This window comes from Toxotes jaculatrix, chromosome 21 (assembly GCF_017976425.1).
Source record: "Toxotes jaculatrix isolate fToxJac2 chromosome 21, fToxJac2.pri, whole genome shotgun sequence".
Taxonomy (NCBI): domain Eukaryota; kingdom Metazoa; phylum Chordata; class Actinopteri; family Toxotidae; genus Toxotes; species Toxotes jaculatrix.
Window position 1 is genome coordinate 1,290,126 of NC_054414.1, and position 20,504 is coordinate 1,310,629.

General features: G+C 42.2%; 1 protein-coding gene across 2 annotated transcripts in view; it reads right to left on the minus strand.

The window, feature by feature from the left end:
- jmjd1cb (jumonji domain containing 1Cb) overlaps window positions 1–19,657 on the minus strand; it is a 95,047-nt gene extending 75,390 nt beyond the window's left edge. For both annotated transcript variants that reach the window (XM_041066747.1, XM_041066746.1), the window contains exon 1: window positions 19,278–19,657. In XM_041066747.1, the coding sequence (XP_040922681.1) occupies window positions 19,278–19,433 (156 nt within the window). In that variant the 5' untranslated portion in view covers window positions 19,434–19,657. The remainder of the gene's footprint in view (window positions 1–19,277) is intronic.
- Between the last annotated feature and the right edge of the window lie 847 nt (window positions 19,658–20,504).

Consider the following 20,504-nt stretch of genomic DNA (forward strand, 5'->3'; position numbering starts at 1 on the left):
CACCACCACCGCCACCGCCTCCCCCCTCCCCCCCTGTCTCTCTCAGAGATGGTTTGAGGTCAACCGGCTCACGTGTCTTCATCGCCTGCTACAGCATGTGGGTTAGAAATTCCACCATCCCACCGTTTCAAATTGCATGTTTCCTGGCTCGAAAGAAAAAAAGGAGCGCTCGCGCGCACGCACGCACACACACCGCCTGCCTCCTGCAAAATGGAGCACACGTACCCTCACAAGCATACTGCATATTATTTACTTACATGCACGCATTCTCATGTGCACACACACACATCTGAATAGACATTATATAAGCAAAAACCTGCTAGTTTTTTTTTGAAAGGCTGAGACCATGCAGTCATTTTAACAGGGAATACTGTGGCTTTTTATTCAATAAATGCCTTCAATTTATCAGTCAGTTTATTTATTTATAATTAAGTATCTATTTATGTTCTGATAATCAAAGAAATCTTTGCCAACGGCGACAAACTAGCATTAACGAACGTCAGCCAGTGTCAGAGCAAATATTATCTAACAACCCTTCAGTGACTCTGCTGACAGCTCCCCCGCTCTAACTGTGAGCTATCATGTCATTCTTTTTAGTCACAGACTGAGACGTCCAACTAGTGTCATTACCTCCAGCTAGTTACCAGGTTGCTAACTACCTGTCTGAAAATGACAATCGGTTAAGGCCGCGGCCACATGACGCTTCTACTCTGATCAACTGGGGTTCTATACAACTGAAAACTGAAGCATATATTAGCATTTTTAGATGAGGTCTCCAGACAGCACCCGGAAGACTCGCAGGTCTAACAGTCAGCCAATAGAAACTGTGTTGCCATGGTAACAACGTGCCATTAATACCATTAAAATTTGAATGGTTTTTATCACATTTTACCAGGTTGTGTAATATCCTGCTCATTGGGGGGTTGGCGGTCGGTTACATTGTAGATTTGAACTTTCTTGTTCTGCTTTTTTGTCATCATGTTCTTCATGATGACAAAGTAGAGGGTGAGATCTGAATGAACATTATTAGTTATTCACTTTCAGTGTTTCATATTCATGTTCTTTCTCTGTGGGACTCAGGCTGTAAGACTTTATGTCGTGATGGTGAGCTAACGACGGGCTACTACTTGGTGAGAGGGTATCATAACCACCATCTATCTCAATATGATACAAAGTTGCGTTTGTTTAAATAAGATCTTGACGACTGAGGAGAACGTTTAAAAAGACAACAGCCAATAGTTTCATTTTCTTTAGTCCTCCCGACTCACAGAGTTAATGACAGATTAGCTCCTGCTGATAAAAATCCCTTAGCAGCTGTCGTCATTTCAGGCTGATCTGTCTCGGGCTGACGGTCACGAAAAGAATTTCTTCAAGTGGTAAACAAGTCAAACCTTCAAAGTAGACACATGCAGATGCACACACAAACAAATAAACAAACAAACAGCGTGGGGCTCTCCCCGAACAGCAGCCAGGCGGTGTGCTAAGCTGAGAATCATGTGGAGATAACAGAGTTTACTTTCTCTCCTCTGGTAAATCCCTCTTTTCTTGCATGTGTGCGTGCATGCGTGTGTGTGTGTCCTCTGGCCGTCTCCACCCACTAAAATACATCCTCATTCACATAACAACTCAACACTGATTCATGCTTCTCACCATCTTCAGAACATCTCTATTGTCGAAAGTAGAATTCACCTCAACTTCATGTTTGTCAAACATTATCACACCACCGCAAAGAATAAGCACTTACTACAATAATTAATCGTTTAATTGTGTTTTACACAACAATTTGCTATTTGAAATGATTAAAAACGGACATTATATTTGCAAAACCATAAGATATCATGACAAGTTAATAAATGACAACACAATGAATCGTGGCCCGGCCCTAGCTGTAGCAGCCGATAAAGAAGTAGGTGATTAGGCTTTGTGGTGATGGAGAGCTCAAACACAGCGCCACTACAAGTTTTATCACGACTGATAACAGTGTGTGTGTGTGTGTGAGTGTGTGTGTGTGTGTGTGTGTGTACATTCGCTGTAATCCTTGACGGCCACTGTACTAAAACGTGACTTTCCTTCCTGGCTGGCAGTCAGTGGCCTTGTAAATCCTCTGGACTTCACATCTCTGCCTCTTTGCAAATGGACACAAATGAATAAACCGCACAGGGAAAACTATTCAGGAGCTTAAGCAGAGGCTGAGACAGCCAGTCGGTGTGTATGTGTGTGTGTGTGTGTGTGTGTGTGCGCTGTGGTGGGAGGGCTATGTGGAGACAGGTTACTGGGACTCAATCACCCTTTTCAACTGAATTAACATCACAGCCGCGCAGCCTGCCTTTATGGTGACAGCGGCAGTCAAACAACAGCAGCGCCAGTAATGGTGGTAATGGAAGCAGCTGGAGCAGTAATGGTACATGCAACTGTTCATATCCCACAGGTCCCATATTTTAACACTAACACTTTTACGCTTATATCTGTACTGTTATTGTGTGTCCTATTAAACTGTTCTATAATGGTGCTAACAAAAAAAAAGTGCTGAGAAAACAAATGAGTCTGTTTCTTTCCCCAGCCACACACACACGCTCAGATGTTGCTGCTAAACAGAAGTAACTACCCACTATTCATCAGCAAACTATAATGAAACAGCTGATTTCATCACATTTTAATCTTCAATCATTCAAATCTTCATAAGTAGAATTCATGTGTGAGCTGTATGTTCTGGATTGCATTAGATTTTACAGGTCTTCCTAATAAACTGGCCACTGATTGGGTAACAATTAAATAAAGAAAGAAAATGTGGGGGCACAAGATTTTACAGACTGCCACAGCTTTACAGGGGGCAATGGGGATTCAAGGACTTTGGCCTCTTGACCACAGAATTTCTGGTCACGGTCCCTGAAGCGAAGCAATCACAGCCATGGCAGGACTACTGCTAACAGCAGCAGCAGCAATGAAAGTAGCAATGAAAGCAATAGCAGTAACAGTAGTAGCAACGGAAGCAAAGTAGTAGCAACACTAACAGCTGTAGCAGCGTACTAAAGATTTTATGAATTCTTCCAGTTGCCTATGAAAGCAGTTAACGCATGCTTTTGAATACAGATGATTTGTGTCTACTTCTGAAAGCATAATCATAAACAACACATCTTAGGAATCGACACTATTTAAGCCTAATGGTGTTTCCCGTTTCTGAAACGCCACTGACAGGTATGCAGACGCTTTGAAACCTCTCTCTCTCTCTCCATCATGCTAAAGCTGTCTTAGAGCTGTGAAATACTACAGAAAGGCGACACACGGCGCTCCGCTGGCCCTAAAGCATCTCTAACGGCACTGCACCTCTGCATCACTGCTGGGATTCTTCTAGTGTTGTTCTTTAATTAGTAGAATAGAGTATGCAAGAAAATGTGACCACTAACTGCCACTAAAAGTTGTGTAACTTCAATTTTGCAGAGTTCACAGGTTACTTTCTGTAGCTACAATTTACAGATGGCCCCTAAACACCTCACATTGGAAGATGCTAGCGAGGCAGCTGAACACACAGAGGAGCCTCTAGATCCCACTCAGCGTTACTGCAGCACACACAACTCAGACAGGTGTGTGGCCTATGTATGTAACTGTGTCAACTGTAAGTATTATATGACACTGATCATGTTGGACATTAGGAGAGGACAGGCACACAGATGAAGACAAAGTGATGAGACACACACAGACTGAAAGACACCTACAAACAGAAATACTATGAGCAAGAGCAGCACAGAGTAGAGTTGTGTACTCTGTCTTGTGTGTGTCTGTGTGAGTGTGTGTGTGCACGTGCTTGCGTGCATGTCTTTGGCAGCCTTACAGACATCTGCTGTGAAGGTCAAGTTTCAGTCTGTATGGAACCAATCAATGGAGCCAGCACTAGAACACCCCTCCCTGCCTTCATCTGCTGCCCTGGGACACACACACACACACACACACACACACACACACACACACACAGACGCACACACAGACACAGACACACACACGCAAAGCAAGTATTCACAAAGCCAAGTATGACTGCACACATACAGACACAAAATTAGCACGCATGCACAAGCCTGGTTCTAACACACACACACACACACACACCCCCATACTTCTCCACAATAGCGTACTCTCGAACCTACACATTTGCTGACAAATCCCGTCCCACAGGCAGATACACACAAGCTGGTAAACTTACACACACACACATAACAAACATGCATACACACACTTGGAAGCTGCCAGCCGAGCGCAGCTCGCACAGACTGACACATGTGGAGAAGGAACCTTGCCCTAGATTCTCAAGGAACAATCTCATGTTACATCTCTGGTATAGCCGGCCTTTGTCGAGGCTGCACAAAAGTCTCGCAGGCTGGCATGTGCAAAGCCCTGCAGAAGCGACGCATCACGCTCAGGTGGACGGCGCACACATTTTCATTCAGTGACCTTTGAGCTGCGTGCTCCTGTTGTTCCACACTGTAGTAAATAAGGGTTTTAGAAAGCTTCTTGCATCAGACAATGGTTACTCGTGGTTGAACACAGAAACCAAGCTGGTAGACTTAAAAAAAAAAAAGGACAACCTGTTTAAAGGGAAACCAAATTTTCCCATGGCGTTACACTTTCAGGTCTTAAACTTCCAAAACTTTTTTGCTGTTTAGATCCAGAAAACATCATTTTGCAGTGTCCTTAAAGTGGAGAGGCTTATACTGCTGGAATCTTTGTAATGTTTTCTTTGCATATATAAATCATATTTCATATGATCTACTTATTTGACAAAATAACACAAATGCCTCACAATCTAATAAAACAACAGTAGATGAAAAAGGTAGGAGAGTAGATAGTTGTGGGTTTGTAGTGCTGCTTTTCAGCTGTAACAATATAGTGTTGTAATGTCAACAGAAACTTTGGACTTCACACACCACTACATCCACTATCTCCTACAGGACACACACATGCACAAATACACAACCATACAGACAGCACATGTACACATGACATTTCAGAGAGCATTGTGGCATTTTAACTAGTTCCAACTTCAAACAACAGCACTCGCAGATCTAATTTATTAAAAAAAAAAAAAACAGTTTGCTTGTTTGTTTGTGCAAAGCTTAATATTAATGCTTCAGGGTCAGGTTATCCACAGTATGCATGAGCTGCAGCTGCAAAAGTAACATTTCCAGCCTCTGTTCTCATGCTAAAGTAGCTGCAGGTCACCAATACTGATCAACCAACCTGATTCTTGAACAGGATCTCTGACGTAAGCTTCTCTGCCTAATAGGTTGAGCACTAAGGAACATCTCACAGTCTTGGCTGTTGGGCATTAGTGGGAATTTCCCTCCTTTGATTTTAATAACAGCTCTGGCTTCATTACACTTCATTTAAGCTTGAAATAAAATTAATAAAAGAAAAGAATTAAGCACGAACCAAGCCTGAAGTTTAACGGATTAAATGAAGTTCCCCTGAAAGACATTGAGAAGGAGCCCCCCCTCATCATGACAACATCTAAATAAAACCGCCGCGGTGCTTCTCTCCCCATTCAACAAGCCTCATTACACTGCAGGACTCCACTACCTCAGCAGCCGCTCCTCACTACACAGACAGCGTATGAGTATGTGTGGCTTTTCAGGGCACTGAGACACACCCAGCACACTTTTGTTTGGTGGTGTGTCATGCTGGAGCTTTATTCCACTCTCTTTTCTGCTCTCCAACACTAGAAGTGACAAAGCAGGCTCAACGTGTGTGTGTGTAAATATTTCACTCAGGCTTTTCTTTCCTTTTCTGTCGAGTGCTGAGGTACTAGTAGGATGGAAAGGTGGAGGCTGATGGAGGGTGGAGGATGGACTGCTGACTGACTGGATGACCCAGGTTACTATAACAGTAATAAGTGCAAACCATCGTGTAGAGCTATTAGAGCTATTAAGTACTCAACAACATACAATCTATAATGAATAGGTATGCTGCAATTAATTTCAATACTTTCAATACAGTAATTCGTGTAACAACAAACATCACAAGCAGGTCATCAATCATCATTACATTTGTGTTTACAATGTCAAATAACATGTTCATTTATGGAAAACAAGGGCAGCTTAAATCACATGGAAAAAGAGAAATAAGATATTTATTTCAGTCCTTCATGTTTTCATCAGCTGTTCTTTTCTTTTTTCTTTTTATCAGTTTGTACCTCCGTTTGTGTTACCTGCATTCAGATCGGCAGATGTGTAATGTCTCCCAGCGCGCACACAGAGCTCTGTTCATATCCATGTGATTTGACGACGGCTGTGTGTGTGAGCGCAGGTGATGTTAGGATGTGGTGATGACACATACCATTTCGGCAGACTGTACCCGTGTGAGACACTATGAAGGAATCATACCTGTGCTTACTCAGTTCATCAATCAGCCAGTCGAGTGACAATTCATCCGCAGCACCTTTGATGAGTGATTAGTCATTTAAGTCATTCATTATGTTAAAAAAAAAAAATGCCAAGCCTCTCACTTGTAAAGTGTTGCTGCTTTTCTCTGTTTATATCCTACTACTATAATTGGAGAGCGGTTTGTTTATGTGTGTGTTTGTGTGCTGTGTGTGTGTGTGTGTGTGTGCACGTTTGTCTGTGTCATCTGTCTAGGAAGCAGCCAGGAGCATGACATTTTAAAGGAGCCTAACCTTCATGAGGCCTGAGTTTGAGCACTCTGATTGGTCCTGATCCTGGTTCTGGTCCTCTTTCGGGATCATTCGTTTTTGTTTTTTTTTTAATCTTTGAGCATTTACTGTGTGACAAGTGGTAATACTGTCAAGAGGCGAGATGTTCTGCTTTTATTGATTCCAGTTAAATTCACGTAGGTGTGAGCTTAACTGGCATAGTAACCAACAAAGGTCCATCTCATTCATCACACATCTTACTTCTTTGTAAACTTCATTAAATCAAGAGTCATTGATAATACAACAAGATTGAGAACTACCGTTTACTATGTCACCTTAGACTCTGAGGAAATGTGACACACACACTGAAAATGATTATTGAAAATAATCACCAACTTCAGCTCTCAGACAGTACTACTGACAGACACTGCCTGGTTCTCAGGACAAGAAAGGGAGAGAGACAGGAAGACAGCAACAAGGAGAGAGAGAGAGAGAGAGAGAGAGAGAGAGAGAGAGAGAGAGAGAGAGAGAGAGAGAGAGAGAGAGAGAGAGAGAGTGCTGACAATAAGAGAAGGAGCTCTTTGCGAGGGGAATCTTTCCTCTCTGAGGTAACAAGAGTTAACTTGTTTAATTGCGGTCCACATTCCAGCTGAGACACGTCAAATACTGAGTCTACTCTCACCAGTGTTGAAGCAACACGAGTTTTCAAGGCCAGTGTACACAGCGATATTCAGCAGTTCAAGCACTGTGTAGCTGCTGCAGCCTTCTCAAAATCTTTATATCCATTGTAACAATTATACTTTTTATTATACGCTGAGGTTGACTAATCACATAAATACAACAGAAGTGGAATCTCTTCGATGCTAACGTACAATGCTCAAACAGAAAATAATACTAATACTAATACTTAAACTCCACAAAGGCAGACCTACAAATAATGATTATTTCCCATACATTCTATTTTTACAGCTAATGATTATTATTAATCAACTAATAATTCACACATTAGTCCACACAATGTCAAAAACAGAAAGTAGCTGGCTACCACTGCCTGAACTCTCTAATTGTATCTGATCGTCTAACTGTATGTACATGAAATGGACAGATAGTCAAAAAATATTGGTTATAATATTAAGATGAGAAATACAGAAAATCCTCACATCTGAGCCCATAGAATACATCTCTATTATTTCCAACTTTATAGTTAAAAACAGGGCCATAGCCAAAAATTTTCAGGTAACATTGATGTCAGCAAATCGAGGCTGGGACGAGAGGAGAAGCGAGGAGAGGAGAGTTAACTCTATACCATCTGGAAAGAGTTAGCTAGCTCTTGAATAAAAGGAAAGGGGGGGGGGGGCAGAGAAAAAGACAGAAACAAGCTCTCTAACTTTACCGCTTCACCCTGTAGCAAAACTGTGATTGTGATCCACTAATTCCCAATAGTCGTTAACTATGGAGCTGTTCCACACCTTTACACAACACAAAGCATTGTATTAGCTCCAGTCAATGATTCTAAATCCTCCCAAATACCCTCAAATACCAAGCATGTTTTTCATTTTCATTTCCACTTGATCCCTGCATGCACACACTGATACTGCCAAGCTATGGACCCAGGCAATTATTGTAATTCAATACATTGGTGGAAGTCACAGTATAAACTAGGCTGCAGGACTACAGTGGAGTCCCATTATGGCATTAGAATGGTTAAAATATATACCCCAACAACTGTTTTGTGTTATTATAACTGCACTGTTGTTTTCAAATCTGCATTAGCTATATGACTCTGGATAAAACATGCCTTGGCAGCATTGCCTCTGGTATACAGTGATGGAACCCTTTGTCTTGGCCAAGAGATTTGACTTCTCTGTTTGCGTTTCATTTTCACTGTGACGTTGTGCAGATGGAGCCGGGAAACCCACAGAAACCAATTTTGTCGCACACTGGTTCCAGTCAACAATCGTTCCACTGTTTCCTTCTTACGCCAAACAGCGGAATGGTTTCACTGTTCAATTTCCACTTGGTATAATAACTGTACGCTCTTTCTGCTCCGCTCTATAGGACGGCAAACCCTCTCTTTGTGACAGCACTCTATTCCAATCAATATGACGGCATTCTGTTTCTTCTCTATATGATAGAATTCTATTCCTCTCTATCTAACATCATTCTGTTCTGCTCTATATGATGGCATTCTATGATGATATTTTATTCAACTCTGTAAGATGGCATTGCAGTGAAGAAGTTAAATGCCAGGGAGTCAGTGAACACAAAAGAAATCCTCTTTCTATATAATATGTATTATACGCTGTGTTTTATATTGTCTGATTTTCAGTGGGAGGAATCAGACATGACAGCGCGTCATTTGTATGTTTATTCTTTCCAGAGTTCTGTCGTGTTCTCTGGCTCCGTGCCGCTGTGCTGTGCCATAATCCAGTGCTGAAGGGGTTAAATTCTGTGCAGTGGGTGAACTCAAAGGAACTGGCGTTCACGTGGCTAAGCCGCTGTTGCTATGGGAGAGAGGCCAGACAGAGGAGAAAGAAACCCCTCTCTCTCTCTCTCTCTCTCTCTCCGTCTCTCTCGCATTCCCATTTTCTCTCTCTGTCGTTCTCTTTCCCTCATCCTCTGCTCTCTTGTTCTTTCTCTCTCTACCAGAGCTGTGCAGAGCTGAGAGAGAGCTGTGGACTCTCATTAGTTGTTTGGTTTTCCAGCCAACTAATGAGAGTGCACAGCTCTCGCTCTCTCTCTCTCTCTCTCTCTCTCTTTCTCCTCATTTTTCAAATAGCATAACACTCAGTTCAATTCAAAGCTGCTTTATGAAAGTTGCAAAAACTATGGAACCAAAGCATTAAATAAAATGTAGCCAAGTACACAACAAAGAACAAGAAAAACAACACAAAGATCAACATACATACATATATAAATGATATATTCACAGTCCATTATACCCATGTGTGGCCTCAGTTTGTGGCATGTTGACAGATATTGGAGTCTGTCTCATTTTTCGAGGAATATTTTGATCTTTGAGATGTTATTTAGTCCAGTGAAACGTGGAATTACAGAGCTGAATGGGTTAAAGTAAATGTTCCTTATTATTTCACTGAATTATTCATGTGTTAGGAGGAAGTGCATCTGTGTCTCAACCTCACCTGTGGAACACTGACCACGTTTTCTTTCACTTTGTCTCTTTGTCTCTTGTTCGACTGCTAGTTTGTGGTCACTGAGCCTGCATTTGTATTATATCATTCCTCCCTTTCATCCCTTCATCTGCTCTCTCTCTCTCTCTCTCTCCTCCTCCCTCCATTTGCAGTTATTAAAGGATACTCATTTACTGTCATACATGACAAAGAAAAGCAGCACATCCAAACCTCTGAGAGGCTGGAACCAAACAAATGTTGACAGTTCTGCTCCAAAAATGACTGAAACAATGAATCTATTCTACAAATACTTGACATTTTTTTCTTATTATTGACTGTATAATTAATCAACTAATTGTTTACACTCTATTGGTTCCCTATAAATAAATGTACCCAGTGTAAATGTTACTGTGCAGAAAGCAATAACAGATCTCAGCCTCAAAATGAATGAATATTTTGCATTATTTGTGCTGATTTGCAGCCCAATCAAACAACACTCACTTCTATCCATCACTGCAGAAAAGATCTAGTACAAACCGTGCTACTTAGGCAAACAACAAAATAACAATATGAACACAGCATGAAGCTGACTTGATTATTTTATCTCGGGAACCTTGTAAGTGCAGCGCGGTTGTGTTTGCAATGCCTGGTAATACACATAATTGAGTTAAAGTCTAATGCGTGTGAAAGCGCAGACTGGGACAGGACAGGAGAGATCAGGATCAGACAGGAAATGTGAGAACAGGTCGGGGTGGACCGTAACACAGGACAGGACTGGGATAACAGCACAGCATATAACAGCGAGGTGCAAGAGAAAACAGAACAAGACAAGCTGCAGTACAAACGCTAGTGGGGTTCAGTAGCTGCAGCACAGCTAATCCAATACTCTAAATGTCTGTCTGTTCTAGTTGCAGTAGTAGTAGTAGTAACACAGGTCACTGCCCTGAGGACACTGGTGCAATATGCAATTTATATTATTACTCATGAGCTTCACTATCAATTTACAGTTTAGATTAGATTAGATTCAATTTTGTCATTGCACAGTAGTGAGACAGCACAGAGGTGCAAAACGCAGTGCAGTGCAGAGCAACAGTGAGAATAAAGGGCTGGATATGACTATGCGTATACACTATAGGTCAGAAATGTACAGTAAATATGGCAGTATAAATATGAGAGCACTGCAGAGCAGATATATACCATGGTATAGATCAGTATGAGTATGAGTATGGGGGGAGCTGGACAGCCTCAGTGGTGGGGGGGGGGGGGGGGCGAACCACCCTCTGCTGTGCTTCCTGGTCCGACACAGAGCAGCTGCCCTCACATACTGAGATGCAGTTGGTAAGAATGCTTTCGGCGGTGCAGAGGTAGAATTGGACCAGAATCTGAGCAGACATGTGGACCTTCTTGAGTCCGTCACTTGAGCCGCTGATACAGACCGGGGATGTGTGTGTGTGTGTGTGTATGTGTGAGTATGTGTGTGTGTGTGCTGCCTCTGCTGCTCTGAGAGAACAAACTGTTCTTGAAGAACAGGGATCCTGTTTGAAATGCATCTGAGGCAGGCCCTATTGTTATTCATCCTCATGTTGCGTCCCACTGGCTCTAAAGCAGCCATGTTAATCCAATGAATTAGTTGATGACAAGATTAAGTGAATTACATTACAGGGTTAACTGGTGTCAGTGAGGATGACAGACAGGCACATCATACAGACAGGTAAGGCTACATTCCATTGGCTCCAGCTTTTTACCAGCAGGGAAGGAACCAGTGACGGTGACAGGCTGACCTCAGGGGGTGGACAGCAAGACACTTTACTCAGCCTGTGTCCACCGTCCCATGAACAGAATGCAAGCAGCAGCAGGTGACATCTCTTCTCACTAGGAAAGACGCAGTGGAACTAGACGAACATGCATGAGCCGCAGTTGCTCAGTTCAGTCGGGAGATGTTCCAAACTGAACAAGCACAACCTCCTCATTACTAGCTACACCAAAATAGCTTCCCTCGCATTCTTTGGTGAAACAGTCTCGTTAGAGGGCCGGCCCAGTATTCCCTGACAGCGGTATTTGAAAATACATGGGACAGCTCTGGGTCCAAGGAACGGTATGGGCTGAAAAGACTCCTCAGGAAAGGACATTTATTAAAAACACACGCTGTGTTGGACTGCAGTGGGACTCTGCCACCACAACAAGAGCCGAAATTTGGATGAGATACCAAGTAGGTGAACGTTTTAGACCGAGAATGCCAGTTTGAGTCAAAACCATACCGTACTTTATCAGCCCTTCTGTCTCCAAACAGTGACGGATGGATTTCACTCGGAGCAGTTGGGAGCACACAGGCTGTCTCACGGAGTGATGGAGATAAAAGCAGTCAGACAGGCTGAGGTTTACTCATTCCATATTCAGGACACAGTCACAGTCACAGTCTGTCTGGGCTGCTTTCTCACTGAATGTTACTACACACTACAGATCTACTGTTGCAGATAACAGCATTGTGAGCCGTTGTTATGTCTCTGTTTATCACTGATTATCATATATCAACTAAAAGCAATTTATATTCTATTTTTGTATTTTAAACATGTGCCTGTGCAGAGATGCCTGGCTGTTATCTCCTTCACTTATCAACACAAATGACTGAATGGACCACTTCCTGCACTGTCACCAGTCTGGTTGGTGTTTAAATGGGGAAACAACACAATGGTCGTTCTGAAACGATTGTCAGACTTATCCTAAATTATCAGCTCCAATCATCCAGTCATTCACCCCAGTGCTTACTTTAATCAAACTTAAAAATCGTGTTAAAGCTGAGGTCATAAGGTGAAGTGACTTTGTGTGGGGCCAGTTTAATGCTGCTTTGTGTTCAGGTATTGTGTCCTGATTTACCCATGATATCTACAGTAGATAATTCGCCACAACACAATCTATGTAGAACTGAAATCAATTTAGCGGTTGGTGTGGTAGGTTTTACCAGTCTGTGGTGCTTGGCTCTTAGTGGTTTTGGTTCTTACTTAGTTCCACGTGTGTTCTTCAGTCAGTTTTCTAAACAGCAAAGGATGTATTTTTAGCATTATATGTCTCTGAAATACAAATTCCACAGCCTAGCCATGAGAATAGCAGCAGTGTAGATGAGTATACAAGGAAACCACAGCAGCTGTTGAGTAGTAGAGCCTAATGTATTCCCAGGGTTATCTGGGAAGCCTGTGAGCCTATAGGAGGCTTTATGGCTGCCGTATGTAGCACTGTGTGTGTGTGTATTGCTGGGATGGGGGGAAGGGTACGTCCAGCCAGAAATCCAGCCAGCCCATCCTGGCTTCAGATTACATTTTGTTTCCTTAGGCACCAAAAAACAAACCACTAACACTCAGTGTATCCAGTTGCCCAAACAACCACATAACCTGGAAGTCGCGCAGCAGTTCTGCAGCTCATTGTATGAATGTCAGCCTGATAAATAAAGACCAATTATGCAATCGCTCTACAGGCTACATTTATGTCCCAGGCTGTCCTGAAATTGACAATTGCAGCTACTGTTAGATGCTAAAACAACAGCAAGACACAGAGATGGTGAGGAGTGTCTGTCCTGCCTGTGGACGTCAGCGCAAAGACATGATGCACAGTGAGTGATGGGATCCATAAACATTAAAACACACCTGAAAGTTACTCAGTGAGAATAAACATCCCTGTCTATTAAGTCAGTGAAGCCATTATGTATCTAAATCTGTTGTTATGTTAAGACTTAGTGCACAAAAGCTAAATAAACCACCAGATTACACTATTGCGAACACTAAAATCACAATATTATAAAATACACTGACATGTGCCTGTATTGGAGGAGTACCTGATGTATAAGAGTATTAGTTTATTCATTCATTTAACATAAGGCTGGGAAATATGGTTGAAATCGTTATTTCAATATTGATAAGTGCATTTTATGGCATCTATACAAATATATATCACAAGATGCCATGTGTATGCAAAATCCCATAAAAATGATTCCACTTGATGTTCAAATCACTGATCTGTTCCAGATCAGATCAAAATTTCTGTTACTGCAGCTTGCAGAGAAAACGCGCCAAGAACATATCTTCACAGTGTTATGCAGATATCTGATAATAACTGAACAAACAATAATAATGAACTGCCAGCGCAGGGTTCTGGGCCTATTTTTTTTTTTTCAAAAGTTACCAATATATAGTTGACTGTAGAATTTTTCTCCTCATATTTCAGTGCTAAGCTGCTTAAACCCAGAAAAGGGAATTGTAACCATCTGTTACCAGGATGTAACAAATTTGGCAGGCTATTAATATAAATAAAAAAAAGAACACTTATTTTAATAAGAGCAAACTCTAATATATTCAATACACTGAACAGAATTGGAATGGTGTAGACAAATTCATATCATATCTGGCACTACTGTCGCATCGAGGTTTGATGGGCACCGCTTCTCTCCGGGCCATGTTTATTCTCTGTGTCTCTAGTGTGTGTTTGCACTTTAAACAATGCTGCTATTCACAACCTCACACACAACTCGCGCACAGCTCAGAAATGTTTCTAAGCTGGCTGAATTGCAGCACTGCAACAACCATGTGGGGCGGGGGGGGGACTCTGTATGTGGAAGGTTCTTCCCTGGTCACAGCCTGTCATTTTCTGCTGATTAGCCACATGGAGATAAACTTCAGGCCACAGCCCTAAAAACAAACTAGCAGCACTGCTACTGTAAACATACACTCACACACACGTACACATATATACACAGTGGACTGTAATAGGAAACAAAGGCTGCTATAGGCAGCGACCTGGTTGCCCCGCTCTTTCCATTCATTGTGAGTCCAGATGAGTGTGAATATGCCAGCGCAGGGTTCTGCTGCTGAGCTTTTTCCTTTCCTTTCAGCTTGGACCAGTGTCCCCCCTAAAGACTCACCAAAAAGTGCCTGCAAGGGAATTACCATGCTGTTTAGATGCTCTGTCTGTCACAGATTCTCAGCAGTTTTCTTTTTTGGACCAGCCCTTTAAACACGAATGTCTGTCGCTGAGTGATGAAGTTACACCACTGGCTGTTGTTCTTTCATCACGAATTGGTGTGAAAAGTTTCTAGATTTTTCACACCACCAAAAAAAAAAAAAAGAATCAAGTGACAAACCTAGCAACTTTTGGGACAAACCTTTGCTATTTTCCCCATAGAAGAGAGTCACCAGTATTACCACATGAGGAGACTTTCCCTCCTCAGACACACCTCTCTATGTGTCTCATTCACTTGACCGCACGCCAGCTGACATAGGCGTCAATGAGCTTCTTAACTTTCTGTCCGACTGATCATTTTACGGGTAAATACAGCTGAAATCACAGCACGGCCGTCGCCTTTCACTTGTGTGTGTGTGTGGTGATTCTGTCAGGCGACGTCGTGGTTATGAAAAAAAAAAATCAGGATTTTACTTGTTCCATTGTCTGCCACAGAAACAGAGAAACGTGAATGAGAGCAGCTTCATTGTGAATTCAGCTGCATTAAATGACTGTATATGTGAAAACAGAGAGAAGGAGAGAAACAAACTGATAAAGGGCTGAAACTGACTGACGCCAGGCAAAACTCAAATACGACGTCATGATGTCATGAATGTGGTAATTAGCATATTACAACTTTTCAAGAAGGCTTTAGCTACTATCCATAGAAAGCAGATGTGGTGGTTCAACAGCAGGTTTCATCTATGCCTCAGTTTCACTCATTGACCACAGGCGGCCCAGCCAGATACTAGGTTTGACCGAGTCAAGCTGCTGTTTATCAGACTCTCTCGAGGCCGTCTGAACTCCTCTGCCATGTATTTTTTCTATTCTCCTGCAGCACCAAAACTGGGTTAACTGCAAAATAATTTACAATGCCATTAACAGAGCGGCGTATCTTAATACTTGGGGGCGTTCTTGAATTTGATCTTTTTTTTTTTTTTTTAATTTCAGCACCAAAAACAAAAATGTATTCTTCCTCCTCAGGTAATTAAAAGCACTGTCATATTTCTCAGGTAGAGAGCACTCAGACAAATGGGATTGTGAGCAACTGCGTGACTGCTATAAATATCAGTGCCAGCATTTAGCTCAGACATACAGTAAACAAAACCGGACTGACTCTAACCCTTTACACACACCATTAGTTATCGGTATCATTAACAAGCAGCATTAGGACATGAAAATAAACACCCAGACTGTGTCTCAACCCACTGTTTCATCATATCAGATACATTACATCACATCTGCTACTTTCTTGTGTGCTTATTGCATAATGTGGTCTTAGGTTTACACACACAAGAGGCTGTCCATTAATGGCCTGCTACTGAGCAAAAGGAATACCCATAAAAATAAGTCAGATATGTACAAACAGTCAACCTACAGGTATTATCACAATAACTCTATATTACAACACATTGCTATCACTGCCATCATATTAACTATGTACAGAATTGGCTGTTATCCAATTCAGCAAAACGCATCAGTAATTCTATTATTATTTGCTTGTCCTCATCTTCATTGTTTAGCCCACATCAGCTAAAAGCCAGCCAAACTCGCCTAATCTCCTGCTAGATCAGATGTCTATTACCGGGCCACCCTAAGCACAAATACACCATGTGAGATCTTCAATAATGATAATAATGATGTTAATAACCACCAGAATAATGATCAGCATTTGCTTCACCTGGAACGGGTACACACAACCATTTAGTTTTACTTAAGAAGTTGTAAGGAAATATTTTTCTGTCACAGGAAGAGTTATTACACTTGATTACACCAGCAGAGGAAGTATATCATTACACAGAACCCTAAACTCCAATACATACTATGAGAGGATAACTTGGACTATTGCACAAGTAAGGTCCCATCACGTGCAGTGATTATGCAAAGTGTACACGATCAGGTCCTCTGTAATTATTTCTTGTAATTATCTTGTTAATTGACTTACACAATACATCAACACTCTGTTTTCAACTCTGCTGCACATCATGATGAAGTATAAGTCAGCACTGTTACATAGAAGCAAATCTCAAAATACACTTATGCTGTCTAATGAGGCAAGAAGATTTCACACTTTAACATCAATGCTCAGACTAGGGCCACAACTAGTGATTATCTGCGCTATCGATTAATTTTTTTTTTTTGGCTCAACTGGTTTGACACATTATTTTGTTCATCAAAACATAAAAGGAAATTGTGAAGAACGCCCATCGCTACTACCCAGAGCCCCAAGTAACATCTTCAGATTGCTCGATTTGTCCAATCATACCCCACAAACATTTAGATCACTATAATTTAAGACAGGAGGAAAAGCAGTAAATGGCCACCATTTGTAATGTTGGAAACATTAAATAACCATAATGTGAGAATCGAGTTGAGCTGATTTTCTTTTGATGTGCAGATCAATTAATTGGTAATTTCAGATTGCATTATTCGTCCACTAAGATACCACAGCTATGAAACAATAAGCCTAGGTGAGCAATTGCTAAACCCAGTATTCTCCTGTGCTACTGGCCTACCTGACCACAGACACTTGACAAAGGCCTGACAGCTTGGCTTGACACACTTCTTCTAATCTAATCTCCAATCCTTCTCAACTGTACTCACTCAGCTAGTTAAGCCCCCCTTGCTAATGAGACTGTGCCCCACTGTATGGAATTAAACCAGAACACTAATCATTACCTAAATTGTATCACACACACACAAGGACCAAGTCTACAAGGGAATTAAGAAGCTGGGAGTGTGTTTGTGGTGTGATACAAACAAGTACATGAAATACGCTGTGCAGACGAGGGAACGTGCCATTACACATGTGAGAGACGTTTCGCTATTACTCTGTAATCAATCCACAGAATTATGCCATCCCACTAGACCTGTCAAAAACCAAGACCACTTGATGTAAATGCATGATTAGGCGGGACATTATGACACTGGGAACTTATCTAGTGTCTAATCCCACAGAAAACACCACACAAGTAGTCAATGACACGTGAGAGTGGCCTCTGACACGTATGCTGGCCTAACTTTCTAAAACTGATAAACACACAGGAACAGAACTACCACAGACATGTCTCAAATTAAGTCACACACAAAGAAGACCCCTACCTCATACCTGCGATCATTAGAAGATCATATGTGCTGATAAATGTCCTATCTGACGACCTGCTGTCCTCAAGAAATGGCACATGTGTGCCAAGACAACATGCTAAATAATCAAATCTGAACTGTGCTTGGGTTTGGCCAGTTATCTGCATAGGCAGACAGAGGGATTCTGTGAACAAAAGAAAACGGGGAACAGGCACACTGTACATTGAGGCAGTACAGTGTATATTAGCCAGCCAGGAGCTTGTCATGGCAGATATTTCATTGTTTGCAGGTTTTTGCATCATGAAAATACCTCTGTTCTTTTTTTTCCCTTTTTTTTTTTTAAGGAGAGGGAAAAAAATTCAGACCAAAATATTGCCAAGATTTTCATCCATCACTCCCTTGTCTTCTGACTGTAGCAGGAACGCAATAATTACACATCAAGCTGGAAACCTATCTGCTCCTGAAAGATCTAAACGTGACAACACGGCAGTTGTTAGAAATGGAAATTGCAGACTATATTTTTTCATGACGATAAACTGCCCATTGTTCAGCCTGCAGCGAGCCAGTTTTATGTTTTTACAAGTCTTAGCATTCCTGCGTCCTTGTCCAAGACGGAGGGGGCTTGTTGTCCGCCTGACAAAAAAAGGGGGGAAAAAAAAAAGAAAAACACAGGCAGACTGGGCTTTATGGTCGATCATCGCGCACAAATAACGCAGATTGTGACCAATAACCACGAGGTAACAGGGATTAGTTCAACGTAAAGGCTGTAAAGCGGGGTAAATCTAGGAAGCCAACCTTACCTCCGTCAGCTGATTTGCAGTATACAGCAGATTAAAGCATTTAGCTGCTCGGGACTCAAATTCCTACACATGCTTTTTACAAATGTAGCTTCCCTCAGACGACAACACTATATCGGCTCGCACTCCAGGTGTCTCTCGTCAACAAATTGATTATAATGAAATGAAGGCTTTCCCTTTTGGCTTGAAGACACACTGTACCTACTCGGAGCCCACTGTGTTTTGCCATTCCTAGCAATAACTACACATGAAAACATGGAGGTTCGTCTTTACCGCAGTAAAGGATGTATCAATGAGCTAGCTTACGGATTTTGATGTAAATAAGCCGTGTACTGTTTGGACGAATGCTAGCTGTTTGCTTTCCACAACCCCCCTGCTGGTAGTCTGCCTCCCATTAACTGACTCCCAAGTGGTCAAATAACTGGTGTAACTTGTCCACTCAACAAAGACAAAAAAAGATAAATACAAGCAGTGTACTCCTTGGTCCAATGAGCCATAAGAACTAAGACAAAGCCACAAAATAATTTCCGCCTGGCAAGCCGACAACATTGCCTCGCTGGCTAGCCACCAACCACAGAGATTTTCCCATTTGCTTTGCATGTAACAGAGTAAAGAGAAAGACAAAGTCGGCGTTTTCCTTACCGTCAGGTCGGGATTGTCGCTGTCACGATGGTTGACGGCTCGTATGACCCCGGACCTCCACGGCCAGCGAGCGATATCGCCGATTTCAGGCGGCTCGTCCCCGCTGACACAGAGGAACCGCTTCCCGACCAGCTCCGGCCGAGCCTCGACTGCCATGGCCCTTTTGCTGGTCCAAACCCCCCCCCCTCGAAAAAACTTCCTAACAACGACGCCCTTACAGACCTGTCATTTACGACATTAATTCAGCTCTACGGAATCCAACGGTAGAAAGAAAAACCAAAAAAAAAAAAAAAGAAAAAGTTGTTTGTTGCCGAAAGCTGGGGGGGAAAACCGACCCGGGTGATTTAAATGTGTAACAGTCTCCACCCGCTCAAGCGTCAGTCTCCTTTCTCTGTGCCTGAAAAAAAAACGGTGGAACACTGGACCGCATCACCGCCGCCATCCATACTTGTCTTTCTCCGCTGGATCCCATGACATTCACAGGACCGCAGCACTGTTGTGTCCCTCCGCTCAATTAAAAACCCCCCATCGGTACTATTTTCGCAAAACAACTGCTCGAGCTGGCAGAACTGCCACGACAGCTGTTAGCAGCAGCTGTGTACGACTTCTACCTGTGTTACATATGTAATAGCACCACTACTACTGTTAGTTCTAGTGCTACTTCTGGTATTACAGCCGTACTATTATACACAACAACAGCTGCAATAATGCAGTCTATAATAAGCGGCTAGAAAGAAATTAATGTCATGTTCATAATTGTAATCAAGGCTGGATTACCAACCTGGCATGGTGGGAAGCTGTCCAGGGGGGCTCCCAAAAACCCAGATTTACTCCATATTATTTGGGTCTACATAATCTGATTAATCAGAAATTTGGCAGAAATTTGTGCCACTGAAGTACAATATCAACCAGGATATGAGGGAGTTCGGGAATTTTTCGGTAGGCCAGTTTTCTTCTTTTTTTTCTCTTTTTTCCCCCCATACCCATAATAAAGACTACTACAGATATTCAATAATCTGAGCTGCAGCGACACTGCTGGTGAAACCTGTAATAGCAGTTACCATCACAGCTGAAAGTATGGAGCACTCGTGCAGTTAGTACCTAGCACCTCCTTAAAGGTATCCAGCACCAAAAAGTAAAGCTTTGAAAAGTGTGTGAAGTTAGTAAAGCAGTCTGCAGGTGATGATGATAGCAATGATGATGATGATGGTTTTCCTCAGTCCTACT